General features: G+C 43.0%; 1 protein-coding gene across 4 annotated transcripts in view; it reads left to right on the top strand.

Moving 5' to 3' along the window:
• The window catches only part of LOC108250862 (glutamate receptor 1), a 52,936-nt gene that overhangs the window by 22,926 nt on the left and 8,358 nt on the right, over positions 1 to 21,652 (top strand). For 2 of the 4 annotated variants that reach the window (XR_005233960.1, XM_017440941.3), the window contains exons 4-15: positions 1,637 to 1,821; positions 4,863 to 4,916; positions 5,551 to 5,709; positions 6,125 to 6,292; positions 6,408 to 6,512; positions 7,770 to 7,880; positions 8,515 to 8,721; positions 8,805 to 9,020; positions 9,557 to 9,680; positions 9,773 to 9,914; positions 13,925 to 14,123; positions 14,875 to 15,122. Coding sequence is in view for 3 of the 4 variants with exons in the window: in XM_017440941.3 (XP_017296430.1) it covers positions 1,637 to 1,821; positions 4,863 to 4,916; positions 5,551 to 5,709; positions 6,125 to 6,292; positions 6,408 to 6,512; positions 7,770 to 7,880; positions 8,515 to 8,721; positions 8,805 to 9,020; positions 9,557 to 9,680; positions 9,773 to 9,914; positions 13,925 to 14,123; positions 14,875 to 15,122 (1,918 nt within the window). In the remaining variant the exon portion in view is untranslated. Of the gene's footprint in view, positions 1 to 1,636; positions 1,822 to 4,862; positions 4,917 to 5,550; positions 5,710 to 6,124; positions 6,293 to 6,407; positions 6,513 to 7,769; positions 7,881 to 8,514; positions 8,722 to 8,804; positions 9,021 to 9,556; positions 9,681 to 9,772; positions 9,915 to 13,924; positions 14,124 to 14,874; positions 15,123 to 16,066; positions 17,582 to 20,287; positions 20,403 to 21,652 lie in introns of those variants that run through there. The other 2 variants (XM_017440940.3, XM_017440943.3) reach the window with 2 other exon arrangements.

Here is a 21,652-nt window from a genome sequence, read left to right as displayed (position 1 = left end):
TGTCTCCTCCCCTCTCGTCTCCTCCCCTCTCGTCTCCTCCCCTCTCGTCTCCTCCCCTCTTGTCTTGTCCCCTCTCGTCTCCTCCCCTCTCATGACGCTTGTCCCCCTCAGCTGTGTCTCTAATTGAACGTTGGACGGTGTGATTAGGACGTTGGACGGTGTGATTAGGACGTTGGACGGTGTCAGCGGAGCCTCAGCAGTCAGTTAATGGACAGTAATGAGACAGTGGTTCTGTCTCCCTCAGCTCGACTCTTTCTGCTCTTTAAGAAAACATTTTCAAACATTTCAAACAAACATTTATGTAAATGTTCAGGCAGCTGAATGTTTAATGTTTTATGTTTTAAATGCTGCTGAACCAACATGTTGGATTGTTTTACAGTTTAAAACTAACAAAGAATATTCTCAGCACTCGTTTCCTCTGGGCTCTTCTGTGCGTTTAAAGGTGGAATAAAATCCCTGAAGCTGATTTGGTTTGGATCAGGGTGAGGTCGGGTTATTCTGCTTAAATAATAAATCACACACCAGGAGAGAACTACAGGAGATTGTCCTGAAAGCTCCTCAGAAGGAATAATCTGAGACAGTTTGTCAACAATTATGTATTTATTTATTCGGAGCTGATCTCTGGGATGAAGATAACCCCTCTGAGTGTAAAGCTGCCCTCTAAAATCTCATCCAGGGTCAAGTCCAGCCCGAGGCAGGAACCACAAGAGTCAGATTCCAGACAGAAAAACTGCTTAGCATTCAGTTTGATCATCTTCTGTTTGGTTCTTATGAACAAAAAGGCTTCAGACTGTAAGTAAATTAATCTGAAAGCTAATCTTCCTGATCGGCTCCCAGCAGCAACAACAAGCCCGGTCTGGAACGGTTGGGACTTTGTTTTAAATGTAAATAAAAACAGAATCAATTTAAACTAAAATTTAACCATTTTTTTTTAAATTTAAAGTCATTTAGAATCTGCTGGCAGCAGATGTTCCAGATGTTTCCCTCTGTGCAGCATCTGTAAACATCTGGACCTGAGGTTGTCTGTTCAACAGTCCTGTTCTAAAACCTGGACTAATGCACCCCCATACCATCAGAGAGGCAGGCTGACCTCAGAACAGTTCTCCTCTTTGCCTCTGGGTTTAAAATCTTTGCTTTCCATTTTTGCAGACCGTCCCAACTTTGTGTACCAAAAAAAACAAAACGAGAGAAATCTGCTTTAATAATTAAAACATCACGTAGACTGAAAGCATTCGCAGCCGTCAGCGTCAGAGTATATTTCTGAAATCATCCTCATCAACATGTAGCTCTTCTCTGATGACCAGCTGAGGTCAAAAATTGGTGTAAAATAAAAAAGAGCTTCAATATTTCCTGCTTTTCTCAGTATGTTGTTGTTTTCTATCCCAGCTGAGCTGAACTTATCAAGATTTTCTACTTTTAGATTTTTTATTTCATCTTTGTGTGTAATTGACCTCCTGGACATCAATTATCCAACCATTTAAGGAGTAAGCTTCACTTGTAGAACCACTGAAACCTGAACGTAATGCAGAAGCGCAGATGTGTTTGTTGCCTCCTGGCTGCATTGAACACTTGCGGCCGCTCCGCCCGTGTGTCGGTGTGGATGAAGTGATTTCAGCCTCATCTTGTCGTCGCTCAGGTCTGACGGTGCTGCAGAGGATCCTGGACACGGCGGCGGAGCGCAGCTGGCAGGTCACCTCCGTTAACCTGGACACTCTGACGGAGCCGGCCTTCATCAAGCTGCTGGCCGACCTCGACTACAAGAAGGAGTTTCAGATCATCATCGACTGTGAGCTGGAGCGCCTCAACTACATCCTCAACCTGGTAAAACCCTCAAACTGACACATTTGTTGCTAACTACCCGTACTGAGACGTTAGTCCTGCAGCTGATTTCTGCTGATCGAAGAGGAGTTAGTATGCAGGACGAAGAGGCAGCTCAGAACAGAACGGATTCATTGGGCCTCTTGTAATAAATGTGCCCAGTTTCTTTTGAAAATGATTAAACAAAGAAGGCAGAAAAGTGAGCGGTCTGTCTGCTGCAGCGTGAGTCTGTACATAAACCTGACTGACCACTTCTTCTTCATCCCAGCCTCTTAGAGGCTCTTCATCCTCCTCTTCCCTTTGGGAGCTGCTGTTGTCTGCCAGCTGTTAAGAGCCCATTAGAGCCGGTGTCAGTTTGACAGAGCTGTCTAAACAAACAGCCACAACACCGCAAATAAGTCTGCCTCTGAAAGGAGGAGTCCATGTTTGCTTTAAGGTGCTGCACACTTTACTGAAGAGAGAAATGACAACGTCTCTGCAGCTCCGACGGCTGGAGGCTTTTGGCTTTTTGGGACTGTTGAACAAAGCAAACATCACTCAGGGCTGATTTTGTCTCTGTAGATTCATGCAGGACCAGGTTTACCCTGTAAGAGTTTAAAAACAAGACGGCTGGACTTCTTTCTGTTGGTTGGAGGAGCTTTTTATTTCAGTTCCCAACTTTTAGCTCAAGTTTAAATAAAATGAGGTTCATGAACGTTTGTTAGTTGGAGGATTCATCTGTGGATAAAAGACAAACACAGATAACCCATTCGGCTCCAGAAGCAGTGTTCCTACGTGCTCGTGGTCATCCGTGCATGTGAAATGTTCCTCCTGGACCAACGGTGCACGCAGACTCCTGGTTGTTGTTTCAGAGCAGCTGAGCTCTGCTGCTTCTGCACGGTGCAGGAAGGTGGTTTTTACTGGAGCTTAGCAAGGAGGACAGGGAGAAGGTGGAGGTCTGAACCCTGCTGAACTCCAGCCGGAGCCTCAGGTGCTGCTCCGATCTGTGAAATGAAACTATCAGGTGGTGTTCGGTTCATTTAGTTTGGATGTGAGTTAAATCTCAGGCGGCTCTCTGACTTCTGCTGCGCGACGAAGAGTCGAGACGACAGAGCGGTGAATCATGTTGGTAAATATTACAGGACAAGGCTTTTATCGACCTGCCTGATGGTCGACAAAAAACTGTACAAGGACAAAGAAAAGTCAGGAGTTCACAGCAGCCATTACTGTGTGATGGTTCAACCTCTGGGGACCATGAACCGTCTGCTGCTCCAACATTTAGCACCAGGACTGAGGCCAGAAAGTCTCCTAATCCAGAGGATTAACTTTATAAACGACTCTTTAAACAATCAGAACTCAGGATCCCCTGAAGGGAGATAATGTTTCTGCAGGTGTCTGTCTGTGTTCATCTGTAGTGTTAGCAAAATATCTGATGACCCAGTAAAGGTAGTTTAAAGAAACTCTAAGAAAGTAATCATTGGATCTACTCAATTCAAGATGGCCGCCTCGACCAGCCGACTTTAGTCTACACAGAAATGTCTTTAACTAGCGTTACAGATATTGAGCTAATGTTTGGTGCGGTAGTAGCTGAGAGTGATCTTCAACACAAACAGGACTTACAGATCCTGGGAGATTTGGCAACATTAGAGTTATTTTTTCCTACTTTTAAGATTTGACCAAAAAGGCTTAATTCTGCCGTTTATCAGCACAAAATGATCCTAATTTAAAGCTCTGGCATTAAAGGTGGTGGGAGATATTCAACTAAGACATTTAGGGCTTGTTTTGGTACAAATGAACATTTCTTTATATTACATGTTTGCAGCTGGTTTCCATTTAAATCCCCACGTTTCTTAAATCCTCAGCTGTCCTGATGGGAAACTGTAATTATAAACCAATGAGCGCCGCGGGGTCACTGAAAAGGATCTGACAACCCCCCGCATCACAAACAGGACATTTGGACTGAGAGTGGACATCATTAGTCCCCAACAGGAGGAGCAGTGGTCTTCCTGCTGTCGCTGGAGTTTATTTAATGGTTTTCCTGTTATTTTCCGTGATGCTCCGCCCTGCTGCTGCCGGGACCGTCAGGACCAGGTCGGTCGCCTGACCGGCACCGTGCAGCTGAAATAACGACTCATTTATCTCTGTTCACTTTGGCTAACCTTTAATATGTGACCATGTCCCACTAATCTGATCAGACGTCTGTGAGGAGTTCATTCAAACACAACGTCTAAAATAAATTCAACAACGTGATCAAAAACCTCTGATACTGGCTAAATAAAGACTCAGACATCTCAGAATTAATTATAAATATTTTAAGAAATTTTAGCTGATAGAAAACAAACAAAAACAGGAATGACAAAAATCCAAATGAAATTTATAATTTAGCTTCTGTTGAGTTTGGAGCAACTTTCTGCCACATTTAACGGCTCTCCTCTCAGGCGGAGGCTTGTTTTCTTCTTTATTTTGTAGAAAAAGAGTTTTAACAGCTTGTTGTTTGGAACAAATAAAGTTTAGTTTCTTGTCAGAACTGAGACCATCCCTCTGTAACACCAGAGAAACAAATTCATGTTAGGAAACACTGAGAAACTCTGTCCAAAAATATCAGATTCCATTATTCTAACTCTGATTAGGAGCAGAAAAATGTGAGAATATTTAACATTTGGAGGAAGAGGAGGGAGGTTCAAACAGCTCCTTCCTCCTCCTGAGCAGCTGTTAAAGTGAGCGTTTACCAACTGATGCTCATTAAGAGCTGGACCAACACCTGCTTCCTCCTCCTCCTCCTCCATCTTCGTCCCTCCTGTCGCTGCGTCTCCTTCCTGACATCTGTCAGTTGACTCAGAGATGTGCGGACGCAGTCCCGCTCCCTCTGCTTGTCTTTATGATGACGGGCGATTAATTTCCTCAAAGAGGAACTGAGGCAACCAATCGGGAGCTGTCACACACACACACACACACACACACAAGTGTGATGAAAGATGGATGGATGCCATTTATCTTCATTACAAATATCAGGAAAAAATGCAATTAGCATATCATTTCTGCCTTGGCTTTGTGTTTTTGCTCAGATTGCTGCTCAGAAGAGAAATCTGAAGAACTACCATTACATCCTGGCCAATCTGGTGAGTAAAGTTCACGAAACATCTGGACGCCGAGCTTCCTGCAGACCGACGGTTCGTTGAAGCTACTCAGTCAGCATCCTTCACTGTAAAAATAATTTCTACAACTTTCAGAAAGTAATCAGAGGCTGAATATCTACAGCTGATGAACCTTCAGAGTCAACCTGATCCAAGATGGCTGCCACAGCTAATCAACCAAGCACTAAAATGACTATAACTCAGTCAGCCTGCAGATGTTGAGCTGATATATTTGGTGGTAGTAGCTGAGAGTCATAACTAACACGAGGTGGCGGGCGACATGCATTCCTTCAAGCAATCCTAGTTTCATGAAGTCAGTTTTCATTTTGATTTCATCATCGTTACAAAATGAGCTCAGCGTTCTGTTAGGTAGCGAGCCTGTCTATTTACTGGAACTGACCAGGCTCTGTCTATTTACTGAAATAAGTTTGGACCTGTTTTAATTTTTACTTATTGTAACCAAATCTATTTATTTCTTGGAAGAAGTCAGTCAGACATGTAGTTCAGTTAGTGAAACTTGAATCTTTAATGTGTTTTTTGTTCCTTTTGTGTGTCTGTGTGTGTAAATGTGTGTGTGTGTGTGTGTGTGTGTGTGTGTGTGTGTGTGTGTGTGTTTCAGGGATTCCTGGACCTGAACGTCACTGAGCTTCAGAAGCTGGCGCCGAACGTGACAGGCTTCCAGCTGGTGAACCGGTCCGACCCGGCCGTGGACAAAATTAACCAGGACTGGATGGACTTTGACAGCAAAGACCTCAAACTGGCCCGCAAGAGGCTGAAGGTGCACACTCCCAAATATCCAACCATCAGTCTAAGCAGGGTCAAAGGTCATTCTCAGACTGTTTGGGCTCCGTTATTTTATAGAAAGATTACATTCAAACATTCCTAGAAAATGCTGCCTTAATGTGGAGCTCAAGTTTCTTCTTTGAAAAGAAAAACTTTAAAAGTTCCCATTTTACCAACAGTTTCCACTCTGCTGTTTATCAGATGCAGAGTTTATGAAACAATCTTTAAAAAGAACAATGTCTTTTATTTCTTTTTATCAAACAGACATATTTAATTTTCACTCTGACAGTTAAAGTTATTTTTATTCTCCTTATTGTTTTGGTTTAATTTCCTCCCTCTGAAGCTTGTCTCTGTGTCTCGTCAACAGGAGGTTTGTTGGATGAACTTTAACCCTCCTTGTTTCTGATCAGTACACAGGAGCTCTAACGTACGACGGCGTCAACGTCATGGCAAAGGCCTTCCAGAACCTGCGGCGGCAACGCATCGACATCTCACGCCGTGGCAACGCAGGGGAGTGTCTGGCCAACCCGCCGGCTCCGTGGGGACAGGGCATCGACATACAGAGAGCCCTGCAGCAGGTAGGCTAACGCTACGAGGCTAACATGAACCTGCAGCAGGTAGGCTAACAGTACGAAGCTCTTCATCAGTCTGCAGCCTGTCAAACATGCTGAATCCACCGTTGTGTATTCGCAGGTTCGTCTCGAGGGCCTGACGGGTCACGTCCAGTTTGATGAGCGAGGTCATCGCACCAACTACACCCTGACTGTGATGGAGCTCAGCCACCTCGGACCCAGGAAGGTGCTGCCGCTCGCCTTCCTAAATGAGCAGATTTCCAACAGGAGCTTGGTGCACGTTGGCTTTCAGCAAAAGAAATAAAAATAAAAGTCAGCAGGTTTCGACTCCGTCAGCTCCTTGCAGTAATTAGCTCCCTCTACTCTGATTAAAGCTGCGATAATCAGTAAAATCAGCATTTGCTTGGAGTGGAAACCTGCAGACTCTCAGCTTTCTGTTGAACTCTTTATTACAGCACAGCGTAACAGAATGAGTCATCCCTGTTTTGTTGTTTGTTTGTGCAAAGATCCAGATTTTAAACGAGACACAATAAAACCAACAGAGACTTTTTGACAAAAAGGCAGAGAAGGAAATCTGGAGGTAGATCCTGAACCAGGCAGTGCTTGAAGGAATCCACCCGACGCAGAAATGACAGAGTTTTAGCCTCTAGGATCTGTTGGGGATAAGTCTCAGTTACTACCACACTGAGATTTACACCATATCTGTGAAAATGACTTTTAAGATTGATGAACTGGAGAGGCCATCCTGCATTGAGTTGACTCCAAAAGTTAATTAGTTTTAGATGCTTTACTAAAATCTGTCCAGTGGTCCATGAGATGTTTTGCACATTTTGGGCAATAATGACAAAACAAATTTACTAAAGATCGAGATGCAAACTGATGGCAAGAAAATGCAAAACAGTCAAAGATACCTGAGAGGAGAAGAAATAGTTGCAAAAACCTGAGACAAAATTAAAAAAAGGACAAACTGAATAAGTTAGAAAAAGTTCAATCCTTTTAACAATGAACCTTTAAGGTTCAAAAAGTCTTTATAGAAGCAAATTAATACAGGAAATAAAGAACTGGAAGTTAACAGTAAAGAATCTGACATATTAGAATAACTTGCTGCAGATGTACTAAACCGTACGATTATTTTTTCTTCATGCTCACACAAGAACAGACTCTAACCTCTGAGGAAAACTCAGATCTTTCTTCTTTCATTGGTTCCTGAGCGAACGTCCAGAAGCATCTCCTAAAAGTTTAAAAATAAAACGGCTGAACTTCTGTTCTGAAGACTTTTCTCTTCCCATTCGGGGAGCTTTTTTAGAGTGAGGAGTTCAGTTGTTTTTGTTTTGAAACTTTTAGGATTTGTCCTGGATGACTGAGAAGCACAGAAATATTCTGCAACGTGAAAAGAGTCACAGAATCCAAACTGCCGTCCTGAACCTTGTTGCCTGCGTGTTTTCACGGTTTGTGTTAAAGTTTCACTGCTTGTTGTGTCCAGATTGGTTTCTGGAATCAGAAGAGAGGCTACGTGAACACGGCCGTCTACAAACCGCTGCAGGAGGAGTTCTTTGGTCTGCTGAACAGAACCTACATCGTCACCACTATCCTGGTAAGACTGGGTCAGCATGACCCCCAAGACGTGATCAGACTCAGCCCAGGTCCGGTTCCACAGGGTTTAACTGAATAAAACTGTAAACGATTCGGTTCAGTTCTGTGTCAGAATCTGAACGTTTTACAAACTGTTGACTTCAGATGTTTGAGGTTTAAATGTTCCTCTTACCTGCAGATAAAAAGTTGTTGTTGTTCTCAAAAATGAAGAGTGAATCTTTTCTTTTTTATTCTTGCATTTAAAAACAGGAAGCAAAAAAACAACAATTCTATAAAAGAGTTTTTTGTGTTATGTTTTTGTTTCTATAAATGATCTAATTTGCAGACAGGTAGGTTTGCTGCCATCTAGTGGCTCAAACAGCAAACTGCAACCAACTGAGCAGTTTACTCAGATTTAACAACAAGAACGATGAAAACATGAAGGATCTGCTTCAGAAACAGGGTTTGGTTTGTCCCATCTGGGCTACTGTAGTAACATAAATAAAATAAGAAAAAATAAGTATTTGAGACACCACTGCTGATTTAAAAAAAAACATTAAAAAGAGCAAATTTCTTTGTTAAATAAGTGTGTTTCTAAAACTAAAGAAATAAAGCTGAATTGTGGTAAACGAGTTGAACCGTCTCTGTCCCAACAGGAAGCTCCGTACATGATGCTGAAGAAGAACCACGACCAGTTTGTGGGGAATGAAAGGTACGAAGGCTACTGCGCCGAACTCGCCTCTGAGATCGCCAAACACGTCGGCTTCACCTACCGGCTCGAGCTAGTGGGCGACGGCAAGTACGGCGCCCGGGACCCTGACACGAAGATGTGGAATGGGATGGTGGGGGAGCTGGTGTACGGGGTGAGTTGGACCGCCGCTCGGAGGGGTTTTAAGGCGGAGACCTCCTGTGTTGAGTGAGCGCTCGTCTCTCCGTCCTCCTGCAGAAGGCCGACATGGCCGTCGCGCCGCTGACCATCACGTTGGTCCGAGAGCAGGTGATCGACTTCACCAAACCCTTCATGTCTCTGGGCATCTCCATCATGATCAAGAAACCCACCAAGTCCAAACCGGGAGTCTTCTCCTTCCTGGACCCGCTGGCCTACGAGATCTGGATGTGCATCGTCTTCGCCTACATCGGAGTCAGCGTGGTGCTCTTCCTGGTGCGTCGATGGGGGGGGTGCAGTCACTAGTCGGGCTGGGCGATTTGACCCAATATTGTCACTGCTGAACACCTGATACAAAACTGTCCAGTCCTGGTCCTCAGGGTCTCCATCCTGCAGGTTTTCCTTGTTCCTCTGCTCCAACACACCTGATTCATGGTTTAATCACCTCTTCATGTTCTGCAGAAGCCTGTTAATCACCCTTTGATTATTAAGGTTATTAAGGTTTTAAATAAATACAGCAAATTCTGTCCAGGAGCTTAAAAACTGACTGATGTTAAAGTAAATTATCCACTGCTCCAAATAAACTTCAGCAGCTATAAGACAGAATAAAGCTGTTAAAGTCGGTAAAACTAAACTGCAGACTTTTCTTTCTGGATGGCATCAAAACATTGAGCATGAAAATAAAAGATTGAATTTATATATATATATACAAATTTAACAAAGAGTTTTGTTGTACTTTCTAATTAAACCCCTGACAGCACTTATAAAATGTTATTCTTTCACCTGCTGATGGCGCTCATTACGTCCTGAAGGTGAGTCGCTTTAGTCCCTACGAGTGGCAGAGCGAGGACTCTGATGATGAAGATGAAACCGCTCCGTCCTCTTCATCTCGACGAGCTCCGCCCACTTCCTCCTCTGAGGACCCCCACTCTCCAGGTATTTCATCATCATCATCATCATGGCGGTCGTAAATAAAACAGAAAAATAAACGTTCATCAATGAATGTTCTGACACGTTCCTTCTGCCAGGCTTCTCTCAGAACCAGAACCAGAACCAGAACCAGCAGAAAGAAAAGGAGGCTCCTGAACACACCAACGACTTTGGGATCTTCAACTCTCTCTGGTTCTCCCTGGGGGCCTTCATGCAGCAGGGGTGTGACATCTCCCCCAGGTAAGGGATAAACGATGAACGAGCGCTGAATGACCTCACTGAAGAAGCTGAAGCTGAGTTGGTAAAGCTGAAAGTAGCCAAACACTAGCTGAAAGCTAAACGTAGCATGCAAAGACAAACACAGAACAAGTGGCCGAAGCAGGTTTTAAAATGAAATGTTTACTTCCTGTTCTTTGTGCGTTCATCAGTTTACTTCCTGTTCTTCATGTGTTCATCAATTTACTTCCTGTTCTTCACGTGTTCAACAGTTTACTTCCTGTTCTTCATGTGTTCATCAATTTACTTCCTGTTCTTCATGTGTTCAACAGTTTACGTCCTGTTCTTCACGTGTTCATCAGTTTACTTCCTGTTCTTCGTGTGTTCATCAGTTTACTTCCTGTTCTTCATGTGTTCATCAGTTTACTTCCTGTTCTTTGTGTGTTCGTCAGTTTATTTCCTGTTCTTCATGTGTTCATCAGTTTACTTCCTGTTCTTCACGTGTTCAACAGTTTACTTCCTGTTCTTCATGTGTTCATCAATTTACTTCCTGTTCTTCATGTGTTCAACAGTTTACGTCCTGTTCTTCACGTGTTCATCAGTTTACTTCCTGTTCTTCGTGTGTTCATCAGTTTACTTCCTGTTCTTCATGTGTTCATCAGTTTACTTCCTGTTCTTTGTGTGTTCGTCAGTTTATTTCCTGTTCTTCATGTGTTCATCAGTTTACTTCCTGTTCTTCACGTGTTCAACAGTTTACTTCCTGTTCTTCATGTGTTCATCAATTTACTTCCTGTTCTTCATGTGTTCAACAGTTTACGTCCTGTTCTTCACGTGTTCATCAGTTTACTTCCTGTTCTTCGTGTGTTCATCAGTTTACTTCCTGTTCTTCATGTGTTCATCAGTTTACTTCCTGTTCTTTGTGTGTTCGTCAGTTTATTTCCTGTTCTTCATGTGTTCATCAGTTTACTTCCTGTTCTTCACGTGTTCAACAGTTTACTTCCTGTTCTTCATGTGTTCATCAATTTACTTCCTGTTCTTCATGTGTTCAACAGTTTACGTCCTGTTCTTCACGTGTTCATCAGTTTACTTCCTGTTCTTCGTGTGTTCATCAGTTTACTTCCTGTTCTTCATGTGTTCATCAGTTTACTTCCTGTTCTTTGTGTGTTCGTCAGTTTATTTCCTGTTCTTCATGTGTTCATCAGTTTACTTCCTGTTCTTCACGTGTTCAACAGTTTACTTCCTGTTCTTCATGTGTTCATCAATTTACTTCCTGTTCTTCATGTGTTCAACAGTTTACGTCCTGTTCTTCACGTGTTCATCAGTTTACTTCCTGTTCTTCGTGTGTTCATCAGTTTACTTCCTGTTCTTCATGTGTTCATCAGTTTACTTCCTGTTCTTTGTGTGTTCGTCAGTTTATTTCCTGTTCTTCATGTGTTCATCAGTTTACTTCCTGTTCTTCACGTGTTCAACAGTTTACTTCCTGTTCTTCATGTGTTCATCAATTTACTTCCTGTTCTTCATGTGTTCAACAGTTTACGTCCTGTTCTTCACGTGTTCATCAGTTTACTTCCTGTTCTTCGTGTGTTCATCAGTTTACTTCCTGTTCTTCATGTGTTCATCAGTTTACTTCCTGTTCTTTGTGTGTTCGTCAGTTTATTTCCTGTTCTTCATGTGTTCATCAGTTTACTTCCTGTTCTTCACGTGTTCAACAGTTTACTTCCTGTTCTTCATGTGTTCATCAATTTACTTCCTGTTCTTCATGTGTTCAACAGTTTACGTCCTGTTCTTCACGTGTTCATCAGTTTACTTCCTGTTCTTCGTGTGTTCATCAGTTTACTTCCTGTTCTTCATGTGTTCATCAGTTTACTTCCTGTTCTTTGTGTGTTCGTCAGTTTATTTCCTGTTCTTCATGTGTTCATCAGTTTACTTCCTGTTCTTCACGTGTTCAACAGTTTACTTCCTGTTCTTCATGTGTTCATCAATTTACTTCCTGTTCTTCATGTGTTCAACAGTTTACGTCCTGTTCTTCACGTGTTCATCAGTTTACTTCCTGTTCTTCGTGTGTTCATCAGTTTACTTCCTGTTCTTCATGTGTTCATCAGTTTACTTCCTGTTCTTTGTGTGTTCGTCAGTTTATTTCCTGTTCTTCATGTGTTCATCAGTTTACTTCCTGTTCTTCACGTGTTCAACAGTTTACTTCCTGTTCTTCATGTGTTCATCAATTTACTTCCTGTTCTTCATGTGTTCAACAGTTTACGTCCTGTTCTTCACGTGTTCATCAGTTTACTTCCTGTTCTTCGTGTGTTCATCAGTTTACTTCCTGTTCTTCATGTGTTCATCAGTTTACTTCCTGTTCTTTGTGTGTTCGTCAGTTTATTTCCTGTTCTTCATGTGTTCATCAGTTTACTTCCTGTTCTTCACGTGTTCAACAGTTTACTTCCTGTTCTTCATGTGTTCATCAATTTACTTCCTGTTCTTCATGTGTTCAACAGTTTACGTCCTGTTCTTCACGTGTTCATCAGTTTACTTCCTGTTCTTCGTGTGTTCATCAGTTTACTTCCTGTTCTTCATGTGTTCATCAGTTTACTTCCTGTTCTTTGTGTGTTCGTCAGTTTATTTCCTGTTCTTCATGTGTTCATCAGTTTACTTCCTGTTCTTCACGTGTTCAACAGTTTACTTCCTGTTCTTCATGTGTTCATCAATTTACTTCCTGTTCTTCATGTGTTCAACAGTTTACGTCCTGTTCTTCACGTGTTCATCAGTTTACTTCCTGTTCTTCGTGTGTTCATCAGTTTACTTCCTGTTCTTCATGTGTTCATCAGTTTACTTCCTGTTCTTTGTGTGTTCGTCAGTTTATTTCCTGTTCTTCATGTGTTCATCAGTTTACTTCCTGTTCTTCACGTGTTCAACAGTTTACTTCCTGTTCTTCATGTGTTCATCAATTTACTTCCTGTTCTTCATGTGTTCAACAGTTTACGTCCTGTTCTTCACGTGTTCATCAGTTTACTTCCTGTTCTTCGTGTGTTCATCAGTTTACTTCCTGTTCTTCATGTGTTCATCAGTTTACTTCCTGTTCTTTGTGTGTTCGTCAGTTTATTTCCTGTTCTTCATGTGTTCATCAGTTTACTTCCTGTTCTTCACGTGTTCAACAGTTTACTTCCTGTTCTTCATGTGTTCATCAATTTACTTCCTGTTCTTCATGTGTTCAACAGTTTACGTCCTGTTCTTCACGTGTTCATCAGTTTACTTCCTGTTCTTCGTGTGTTCATCAGTTTACTTCCTGTTCTTCATGTGTTCATCAGTTTACTTNACAGCTGTGTTACAGCCGTGTTACAGTCGTGTTACAGCCGTGTTACAGCCGTGTTACAGCCGTGTTACAGCCGTGTTACAGCCGTGTTACAGTCGTGTTACAGCTGTGTTACAGCCGTGTTACAGCCGTGTTACAGCCGTGTTCGGACCTGAGGCGGTCTCTGTTCTGGTTCTGCTGCCCTCTGTGTCGGTTTCATTATGGCTCACGTGTGTTCGCAGCTGTTCCAGGGTCAATTTTCTGATGTGTCACTTTACTGCAGGATTTCAAACACAGGTGCACGTTAATGGGGTTTTTTTTTTTTTCATTATTTTTAGAAAAGTCTGTTCTTATAACTACAGATAGACTTTAAAATGAAGAGTTTGGCTCCATCTTTATCCCAGCGGATTTAAAGTTACTGTAAGATGATTAACGGTCTGAGGAGAAGTGTAAAAATGTTTTTCTCGCAGCCCGGTGCTGCTGTTAGTCACAGGGTCACCTCTGGATGAGCTGCAGGCTTCAACAGGCTCAGTGTGTGTGTGTGTGTCTGTGTGTGTGTTGGATGCTCATGTGAGGTGTGGGTCTCCCAGCTTCAGTCCGGTCGGTGTTCTTCACTGTAAACACTGCAATGTGTGAAAGTGTTTCTTATCCTTCTTTGTTTGGTAGAAGCTCAGGGTCTTGTGTTTATTGAAAGTACAGACTGATGAACCGGGTGCCAGTTATCGTTCTCCTCCGTCCTTCTCATCAGGTCTCTCTCTGGTCGAATAGTCGGAGGAGTTTGGTGGTTTTTCACCCTCATCATCATCTCGTCCTACACAGCCAACCTGGCAGCCTTCCTCACTGTGGAAAGGATGGTTTCCCCCATAGAGAGTGCAGAGGACCTGGCCAAGCAGACTGAGATCGCCTACGGGACGCTGGACGGCGGCTCCACCAAAGAGTTCTTCAGGGTGAGCTCGTCTTCAAACCTGACATGTTCCACTTATGTCTTAACTGATTTATAATTGAACTGAACATAAATGGAACTATAAAATGGCTTGAGATGAGTTTTGTTGTGATTTGGTGCAAAAACAATGACTGATTTATTAATGTTGGTTATTTACACCAAGCATGTTTCAATGAAGGCACCAAACATCTGTGGCTGGATGTCCTCAAAAGCTAAAAGTTTAATAAAGTTACAAACTTCAGATGCATCATGTTCAAAATGTGAACAGGTTTAGATCTAAAACACAACAAGGTGCCCTGAGGGACTCCACAAGTTAAAACATCTGCCCTAAATCTTTTCCTGCAAAGACTCCTCTGTTCCTGGAAAACTGGGTTTTCCCAAAAGCGATCCCAGATTTCTGGGAGACGTCGTCCGTTATCGGACCAGATGTTGGAGTTCAAAGGTTAAATGTTTCTGCAGAGGAAGATGAAGCTGATATATCAGGGTGTGGACAGAGACAAAGCATCCATCTGTGGACGCAGGTTCAGGTGACGTACTGAGGGTAAAACTGGAGGAAGATGGCAGCAGAAGCTATCAAATCGTTACCCAATGTTGACACGTTTAAGCTCATTTGTTCTAATTTCCAGTAATTCCTGGTTAGCTGTCATTTCATCTTATTTATAATAAAATCAAGAAGCGAATCATTAAAAAGGTTTTATTCGGTGGTGAGGTGGTTAAAAACGTCCGGATGCTGTCTTTGCTCTCCTCTCGCTCAGCGGTCAAAGATCGCCGTGTTTGAGAAGATGTGGTCGTACATGCGCAGCGCCGAGCCGTCCGTGTTCGTGAAGAGCACCAACGAGGGGATGATACGGGTCAGGAAGTCCAAGGGGAAGTACGCCTACCTGCTGGAGTCCTCCATGAACGAGTACATCGAGCAGAGGAAACCCTGCGACACCATGAAGGTCGGAGGAAACCTCGACTCCAAAGGTTACGGAGTGGCCACGCCCAAAGGGTCGCCCCTCAGGTACACTGAGTGTGAGAACGCCGGCGTGGCGTTCATGGCGTTCGTGGCGTTCGTGTCCTCGTCGTGTTTCTGTGTGTCTGTGGGAACAACCCGACAGGTGGAGCCATAAAGTCTTTAAAGCAGCTCTGCTGTAAATGAAAAGAGTTTATTAAACAAAACAAATATTAGTTCAAGGCTGTGGGGACTAAAGGCGCTGGAGGTGCTACAGCACCCTCTTAGTGGAAAACAAGACATAACACTATCAAAATAAAATACCAAAAAACGAACAAATAAACAAATATCCACCAGAGTTCTGTAAGTCTACAACCCAATTTAATTTTTATGATAATGACTTCTAAAAGAGGGACGTTCACTTCCTGTTTGGCGCCGTCCAGCGGTTCCCACGCCGAGGATCCGTTTCCACAGCGACGCTTCAGTTTCAGTCCAGCTGCCAGAACAAAAAGATCAAATAAAATAAAGTTCAGAACCAGCGACACTCATGAAAACAACTTTAAATAAAGTTTTCATTAAAAAACGTGCATCTTTTAAAAACCAGGTGTTTTTGTGTTAAATACATTTATATAAAAAATGACCTGAGGGAAGATTTTAAATGAATTTAGAGTTTGATCATTTTGGCTCCTTTAGTTGTTAAAATAAAACCAAACAGAAGCAGAAAAGAATAAATCTGTTTTCTGCTTTTAAAGGGATAGTCTGACTTTTTTTAAATGTTCATTTTGAGCTGCTTTAAAACTTTAAACTTTAAGTGTTTATGTTCAAACAGAGCTGAACAAATTTAGTTTTGATAAAGTGATGAGTTGATTAACCTGATTGGATGATAAAAAGTAGCCCCGCCCACCTGTCAGTTCGGGGGGGTTAGACCTGTTTAATGTCTCTGTGTCTGTCTGTCTGTCTCTTAACCTGTCTCTCTGTGTGTGTCTTGTCTCCTTCTCTTTTGTCCCTGTCAGACTGTCTGTGGGCCTGTTGACGTGTCTCATGTCCTCTGTGACGCCTGTCTGTCCTCTGCGCCTGTCTCACTGCTGCCTGCCTGTCTGTCTCTCAGTGCTGACGATGACGCTCACATCATGATTCATGTCTGTCTGTGAGCTCTGCTGCTGTCAGGTAAAGTCAGGCTCGGCGTGTTTGCCTTTATTTCACGGCTTTAAAGCTTGTGGACAGGCAAGCGCAGAGAACCGTCCGTGCAGGAGAAATAATGATAATAATAATAATAAACCCAGAACGGAAACAGAACCACGGGTTTATCCATCGTTTCTGCCCGATTAGGCAACATTCTGTCACCTTTTAGACGGTTAAAATTAGAAAGCTCAGTTTGGATCCTTTAGTCTTTCTCTTATTAAAAGTAATAATCTCCTGCTGCTATGAAGGGGAGGCAGTCATGGGAGTCTTTTAGCAAAATATCTCAAAGTAATAATCAAAGTTATAATTAGATCGTGAAATGGATTTCAGTTCTTTGTCTCTAAAGTTATAGAAAAGTATAAATTTATCTGTATTTTCCAGGTTTGGAGAAAAAAAGGAACAGTTATAAAAAGACTTCACTGTTTCCAGATTATATTATTTCTAAATAAATGTATTTAATAAACCTTGAAGAATATCTTCTGCTGCTTTAACTCACACAGCCTGTTAGCTCTCAGAGTCTGAGTTGGGGATGATTCTCAGCTACGACCACACCGGATGTCAGCTCAGATGTTTGTGTTTGATAACGTTAATAAACTACAGCAGCCATTTTATATCAGGTTTATTGGTTGTCAAAGTGCACCCAATGATTAGAGGTATATTCATGGGATATTTTGCTAACAGACAGGTATTTACACGATCGCCCACCTCTGAAACCAACTAAATGTGGGTTTGAAAAGAGGAGTTTGTGTTTTTCCCTGACAGCAGCTTTTCTTCTTCGTCTTTGTTTCCCATCCTGTCCGTCGCTCTGAGAGTCGGCGCAGAAATCACTGATGCTTCATTTGTTGCTTCGTGTCGGGCAGAGATCGAGTCACGTGTGTGGAGAACTCCTGATCCACCTGATGTTTCCTCCGTCTCAGCAGCAGATGCAGAAAACAGCCGTTTATTCGTTTTGGGGGAAAAAAGGGCAAATTTAGTGGTCAGTTGCTAAGCAACGCAGTTGTGTTAAAGCACTTGAATGCTGAGCGTTTTGTATAATTAACTTTACTCATCAAAAGCATGGTGTCTGTGTGGAGGACGACTGCTGGCTCTGGCTGGAAGCACAGTCACGGTGAAACACAAAAATGCTACAAGTCAGAACATAAAATACATCAAAATGAGGAAATCAACCTCAGATCAGCAACAACACGAGCCGGACCCTCCTGCTGAGCCACGGGGCTTAAACAGGAGGAGGAGTGGCACAAATTCCTCCACAACCACATGCAACATTGATCCAGGCCTGCTGAGAGTTCCTGCTGCTGAAGGAGACTCTACAACAGGAGTGGGCAGTCCTGGTCCTCAGGGCCTCCATCCTGCAGGTTTTCCTTGTTCCTCTGCTCCAACACACCTGATCTGAATCAATGATTGATTAACAGGCTTCTGCAGAACATGAAGAGGTGATTTAACCATGAATCAGGTGTGTTGGAGCAGAGGAACAAGGAAAACCTGCAGGATGGAGACCCTGAGGACCAGGACTGGAGACCCCTGCTCTACAAGCTGCTGGTCGATCTTCTTTTGCCTCTTTTCCACGGGCTCTAATTCAGAAGTCTGGCTCTACTCCGCTCTACTCGGCTCGGCTCTATAAAGAATGCATCACGTCTCCACCGGCCAGTTTGGTCGGTAGCAGAGGAACGCCTCCTCGTGTTGCGGGGGCGAGGTTAGGGTTAGGGCAGCGCAAGTTGTGTAAACAACGGAAGCACTATGGACAACGTTGGCCCTGTGTTGTTGCTGTTTTTTAAACTTATGGGGATTCTCCTGAGACTTCAGGAAGAGAGGCGCAGTGGAAGAAATGCTCTGGATGCTGCGATTGTTGCACAGAGTAGGACAGCTGTTATCCGCCGGTGATTTCAGGCTTTACAGGCCTTCAGCTGGGGGACAGACGGCAGAAACGCTGCAGGGTAAGCTAACGCTGTTGCTTATATTCCTACCTTCGCTCTTTATGCTCGCATCTGGTCACAACCACGACCAATGAGTGAACAGGAGCTAAGCTTGCGCCGCCCACGAAGCAGGGCCGGCCCAGCTGGCCCTGCTTCGAAACAGGGACCAAAGAAGCAGGGCCAGTGGAAACGTGCGCAAAGCAAGCCGAGTAGAGTGGAGCCGGGACCTTTAGAGCCGGTGGAAAAGGGGCATTTTTGTGTTTCTGTGACTGAGATCCATGGCGGACGTCCGCAGCTCGGTCTCCAGCCTCAGCAGGTGGATTTATTTGATCATGATGGAAACATCTGCAGCATGAACTTTGAAACGTCACACAGACGTCATATTAACACACGTTATGTAACAGTAACCCTGTCTGCTCTGAGGCTGGTCGGGTGTTTTCATTCGATGCCATTAGTTGACTTTTTATCCGTCTGTTCCTTCATCTTCTCTACAGATGGCGTTCATGGTCACCGTTTTGATTGAATCATGACGCAGTGTTGTTGTTTATCTGAGGTTAAATCTAATTGTCCCGTTATATAAAAGCTGGTTTTGTTTGTTTCACCATGACTGTAACTCTTCTCTTTGCTCCCATTGAGGCTGATTCTCTTTCAAGTGCATCATTTTTTCAGAGTTTTGTTTAAAAATGTCTAATCAACGTAAATCAAAAAATGAAATCAGTTCTTTTGGAAATCTAAGTGAGCTGCTTACAGCTAAGGAACCATTCTGACCAGCTTTAACTTTTTAAATAAAAAGAAATAGCTGCACAGTTTGTGCTTTGAAACAAAACTCTTGTTTCATTAAACTCGTCATCGATCAGACGTGTTAACGATCATCTCTGCTGCTGACACTCAATCATCGCTGGTTCATAAAGAGGAACAACAGTTTCCTGTACTTCCTGTGTGTCTCATGATATGAATCATCATTTCTAATCTAACTGTTGTTCCTCCTTTATTCACCAGGTAACACATGGAGATCATTGCAAGTTTGCTGCACAAACGGCCCGTTACAGATTTGGTTGCTTTTCTCAGCCCGGATGTTTCAGTTTGCACATCACAGGTAGCTTCAGGTGCAGAACGTCGCCTCAGCTTCTCACAGAGCTGAATGAGAAGTTTTAACTAATTAAACTAGTACAGAAACCGGCTGGTGATGGTTGGTGTGGGGAAATAATGGGGCACAAATGATGAATTTAGAGTATTAATAATTCTTATGCAGTTCAGTCTGTGGTTTAAATAAAAACATTTTTAGTTTATTCTGATGAAGTTTGATTTCTGTTAAAAGTGCACATCGTCATGGAAACGAGCCAATCCTCCGTTTTATTTAAGGATAAAGACAAACATCGTCCCTGCTGCTGATTGGACGGTTCTGTCCTCTCCGAGGACAGAACCTGGACAGCCTGATGGTGCTGAGAAGACAAGAAAAAGCTTGACTATCTCGAGGAAGTTGAACAATGTTTCCAGAAATAGTAACGAGTTCTGCGGCAGCTGAAGCCTCCTGTTGTCTGGGTTACTCGTCTCTCCGTCTGACGACAGATTGCCTTTTCACTGTGGGTCACCCAGCTGCCTCCGACAGCCCCGAGTCTGGGCCTGGCTGTCCTCTACGAGTCCCTGACCGCCTCCATCCTGAACCAACTCACTGTCGGTGGAGATTCAGAGGTTCGGAGGTTCGGTCCGAACTCAAACCTCAGAACTCGCTCGTTTTAACCTTTTCCTGCAGAACCAGCTGTGTGCACCAAGTGTACTAAATGCACAAATCTGTAAACATGCAGCCCATGATGGTGGAACAAACAGTCTTTATGATGATGATGATGATGATGATGATGATGCACAGGCTCTATTGAACCGAACGTTCAGCTCTGCGTTTTGCACGTTGCACTTGTTTGGAGTTAATTCCAAACCTTATGTAAGCAAACAATTATCAATGGTTTGGAAATAACTCCAGCCTTCAGAGCGTGAAGCTGAAGCTGCCTGAAAGTGATGTGCAGATCTTTAAACATCTGGGCTGAGGAGCAGCGACCTGATAACTCCACTAACATCCTGCCTGTCATTATAATGTTACCGTCTGCATTAACACCCAGTTCCCTGTTTATCCCGTCCCTGTAGAAACCCTGTAAACTTGGCAGTGTTAAAACTGAACGAGCAGGGCCTGTTGGACAAATTGAAAAACAGATGGTGGTATGACAAGGGAGAGTGCGGCGTCGGGGGAGGGGACTCCAAGGTCAGATCACCGTAACCCTGACGGGTAACGACAGGCAATGATAAACCAGGGTAACTGGCATCAACAACAAAAAACCTTCAGTATTCAAGCATGAGACGCTCCGGGAACAAAAGCAGGATCTGGAAAATTCATCTCCGTCTGATCCATGGGCTACTTTTATTAAAAACATCAAAAATCTCAGTTATTTAGTGATTATAAGTCTGCAGTTTGTGTAGAAGCAGAATAAATTAGTCCAGTTTAAAGTCTATTATTTATACAATAGATTATTAATCATTTACCAAACTGACAGGTTTAATTAGCTAAAATAAACCTAACAAGTAAAAACTAGCTGATTAAATGTCCAAGTCTTTGTTAGGTTAATCTTTCTAATTAACCACCTCGTTAGGCACTAATGGAGTCCTTTAAGGTTAAAACCTAATCCTGATACTTTAAATCAGGTAAAGATTGACGGAACCATAAACAGCTGATTTATGGAAGAACATGAAATGATGAAAATGGAGATTAGAGGATTTTTCCTGACAGGAACCGTCTGACAGTTTGTGTTTACTGAATGTTGATGTCCCTTCAGTCTTGTCCTCAGGCAGCTTTCTGTTTTTAAACTGCTGCAGATCAGATTAGTTTGAGTCACATTGTTGTTGTGCTTCTCATGGATTAAGAGTTCAGAGCCAATGGCTGAGTTAGAAAACTCATTTTTCCCAACAAAAGTTTGCTCACAGTGAAAAGTGGCTACAGGAAGTTCTTTTTTTAGTTGTTTGTTGCCATCTTTAAACTCAGAAACAGCTTTAGCACTTTTTATATTGAGTGAGATTACCTGCAGGATGGATGTTTGTTAAAAATCAGGATTGTTGAGCTGCAGGACATCAGGTTGATGGGAATCTGTTAACTGGACATTAATTACTGCTGAGAGAAAAGGCGGGAAAAAAGCCACCATTGATATTTGTGTTGGTTTTTGTTGCCAACCCTAAATTACTGTTGTGTTCTTGGTGTTTTGATTGATGTTTATAAAAGTTTCTGAACATTTTCAGCTGAAACTCCAGTTCCTGAAGACTTTTAGTCACAACATGTGTGGATTATGATCAGGCCCGTAGCTCCTGAGGACCCCGAGGTCCGGACCTCAGTGTTTTATAAAAACATGAATCCAAACAAGGCTTCTGAACGGCGTGGTTCTCTGCGTAGCTCCACCAGTTTCCTGTAGGAGGCGCTGCAACTGTGTGCAGCTGCAGCCAAACTCAATGTCTACGAAGAAGAGC

Source organism: Kryptolebias marmoratus, linkage group LG13 (assembly GCF_001649575.2).
Source record: "Kryptolebias marmoratus isolate JLee-2015 linkage group LG13, ASM164957v2, whole genome shotgun sequence".
Taxonomy (NCBI): Eukaryota; Metazoa; Chordata; class Actinopteri; order Cyprinodontiformes; family Rivulidae; genus Kryptolebias; species Kryptolebias marmoratus.
Note: the sequence above shows the minus strand (reverse complement) of the source record. Positions and strands in the feature narration are given on the sequence as shown.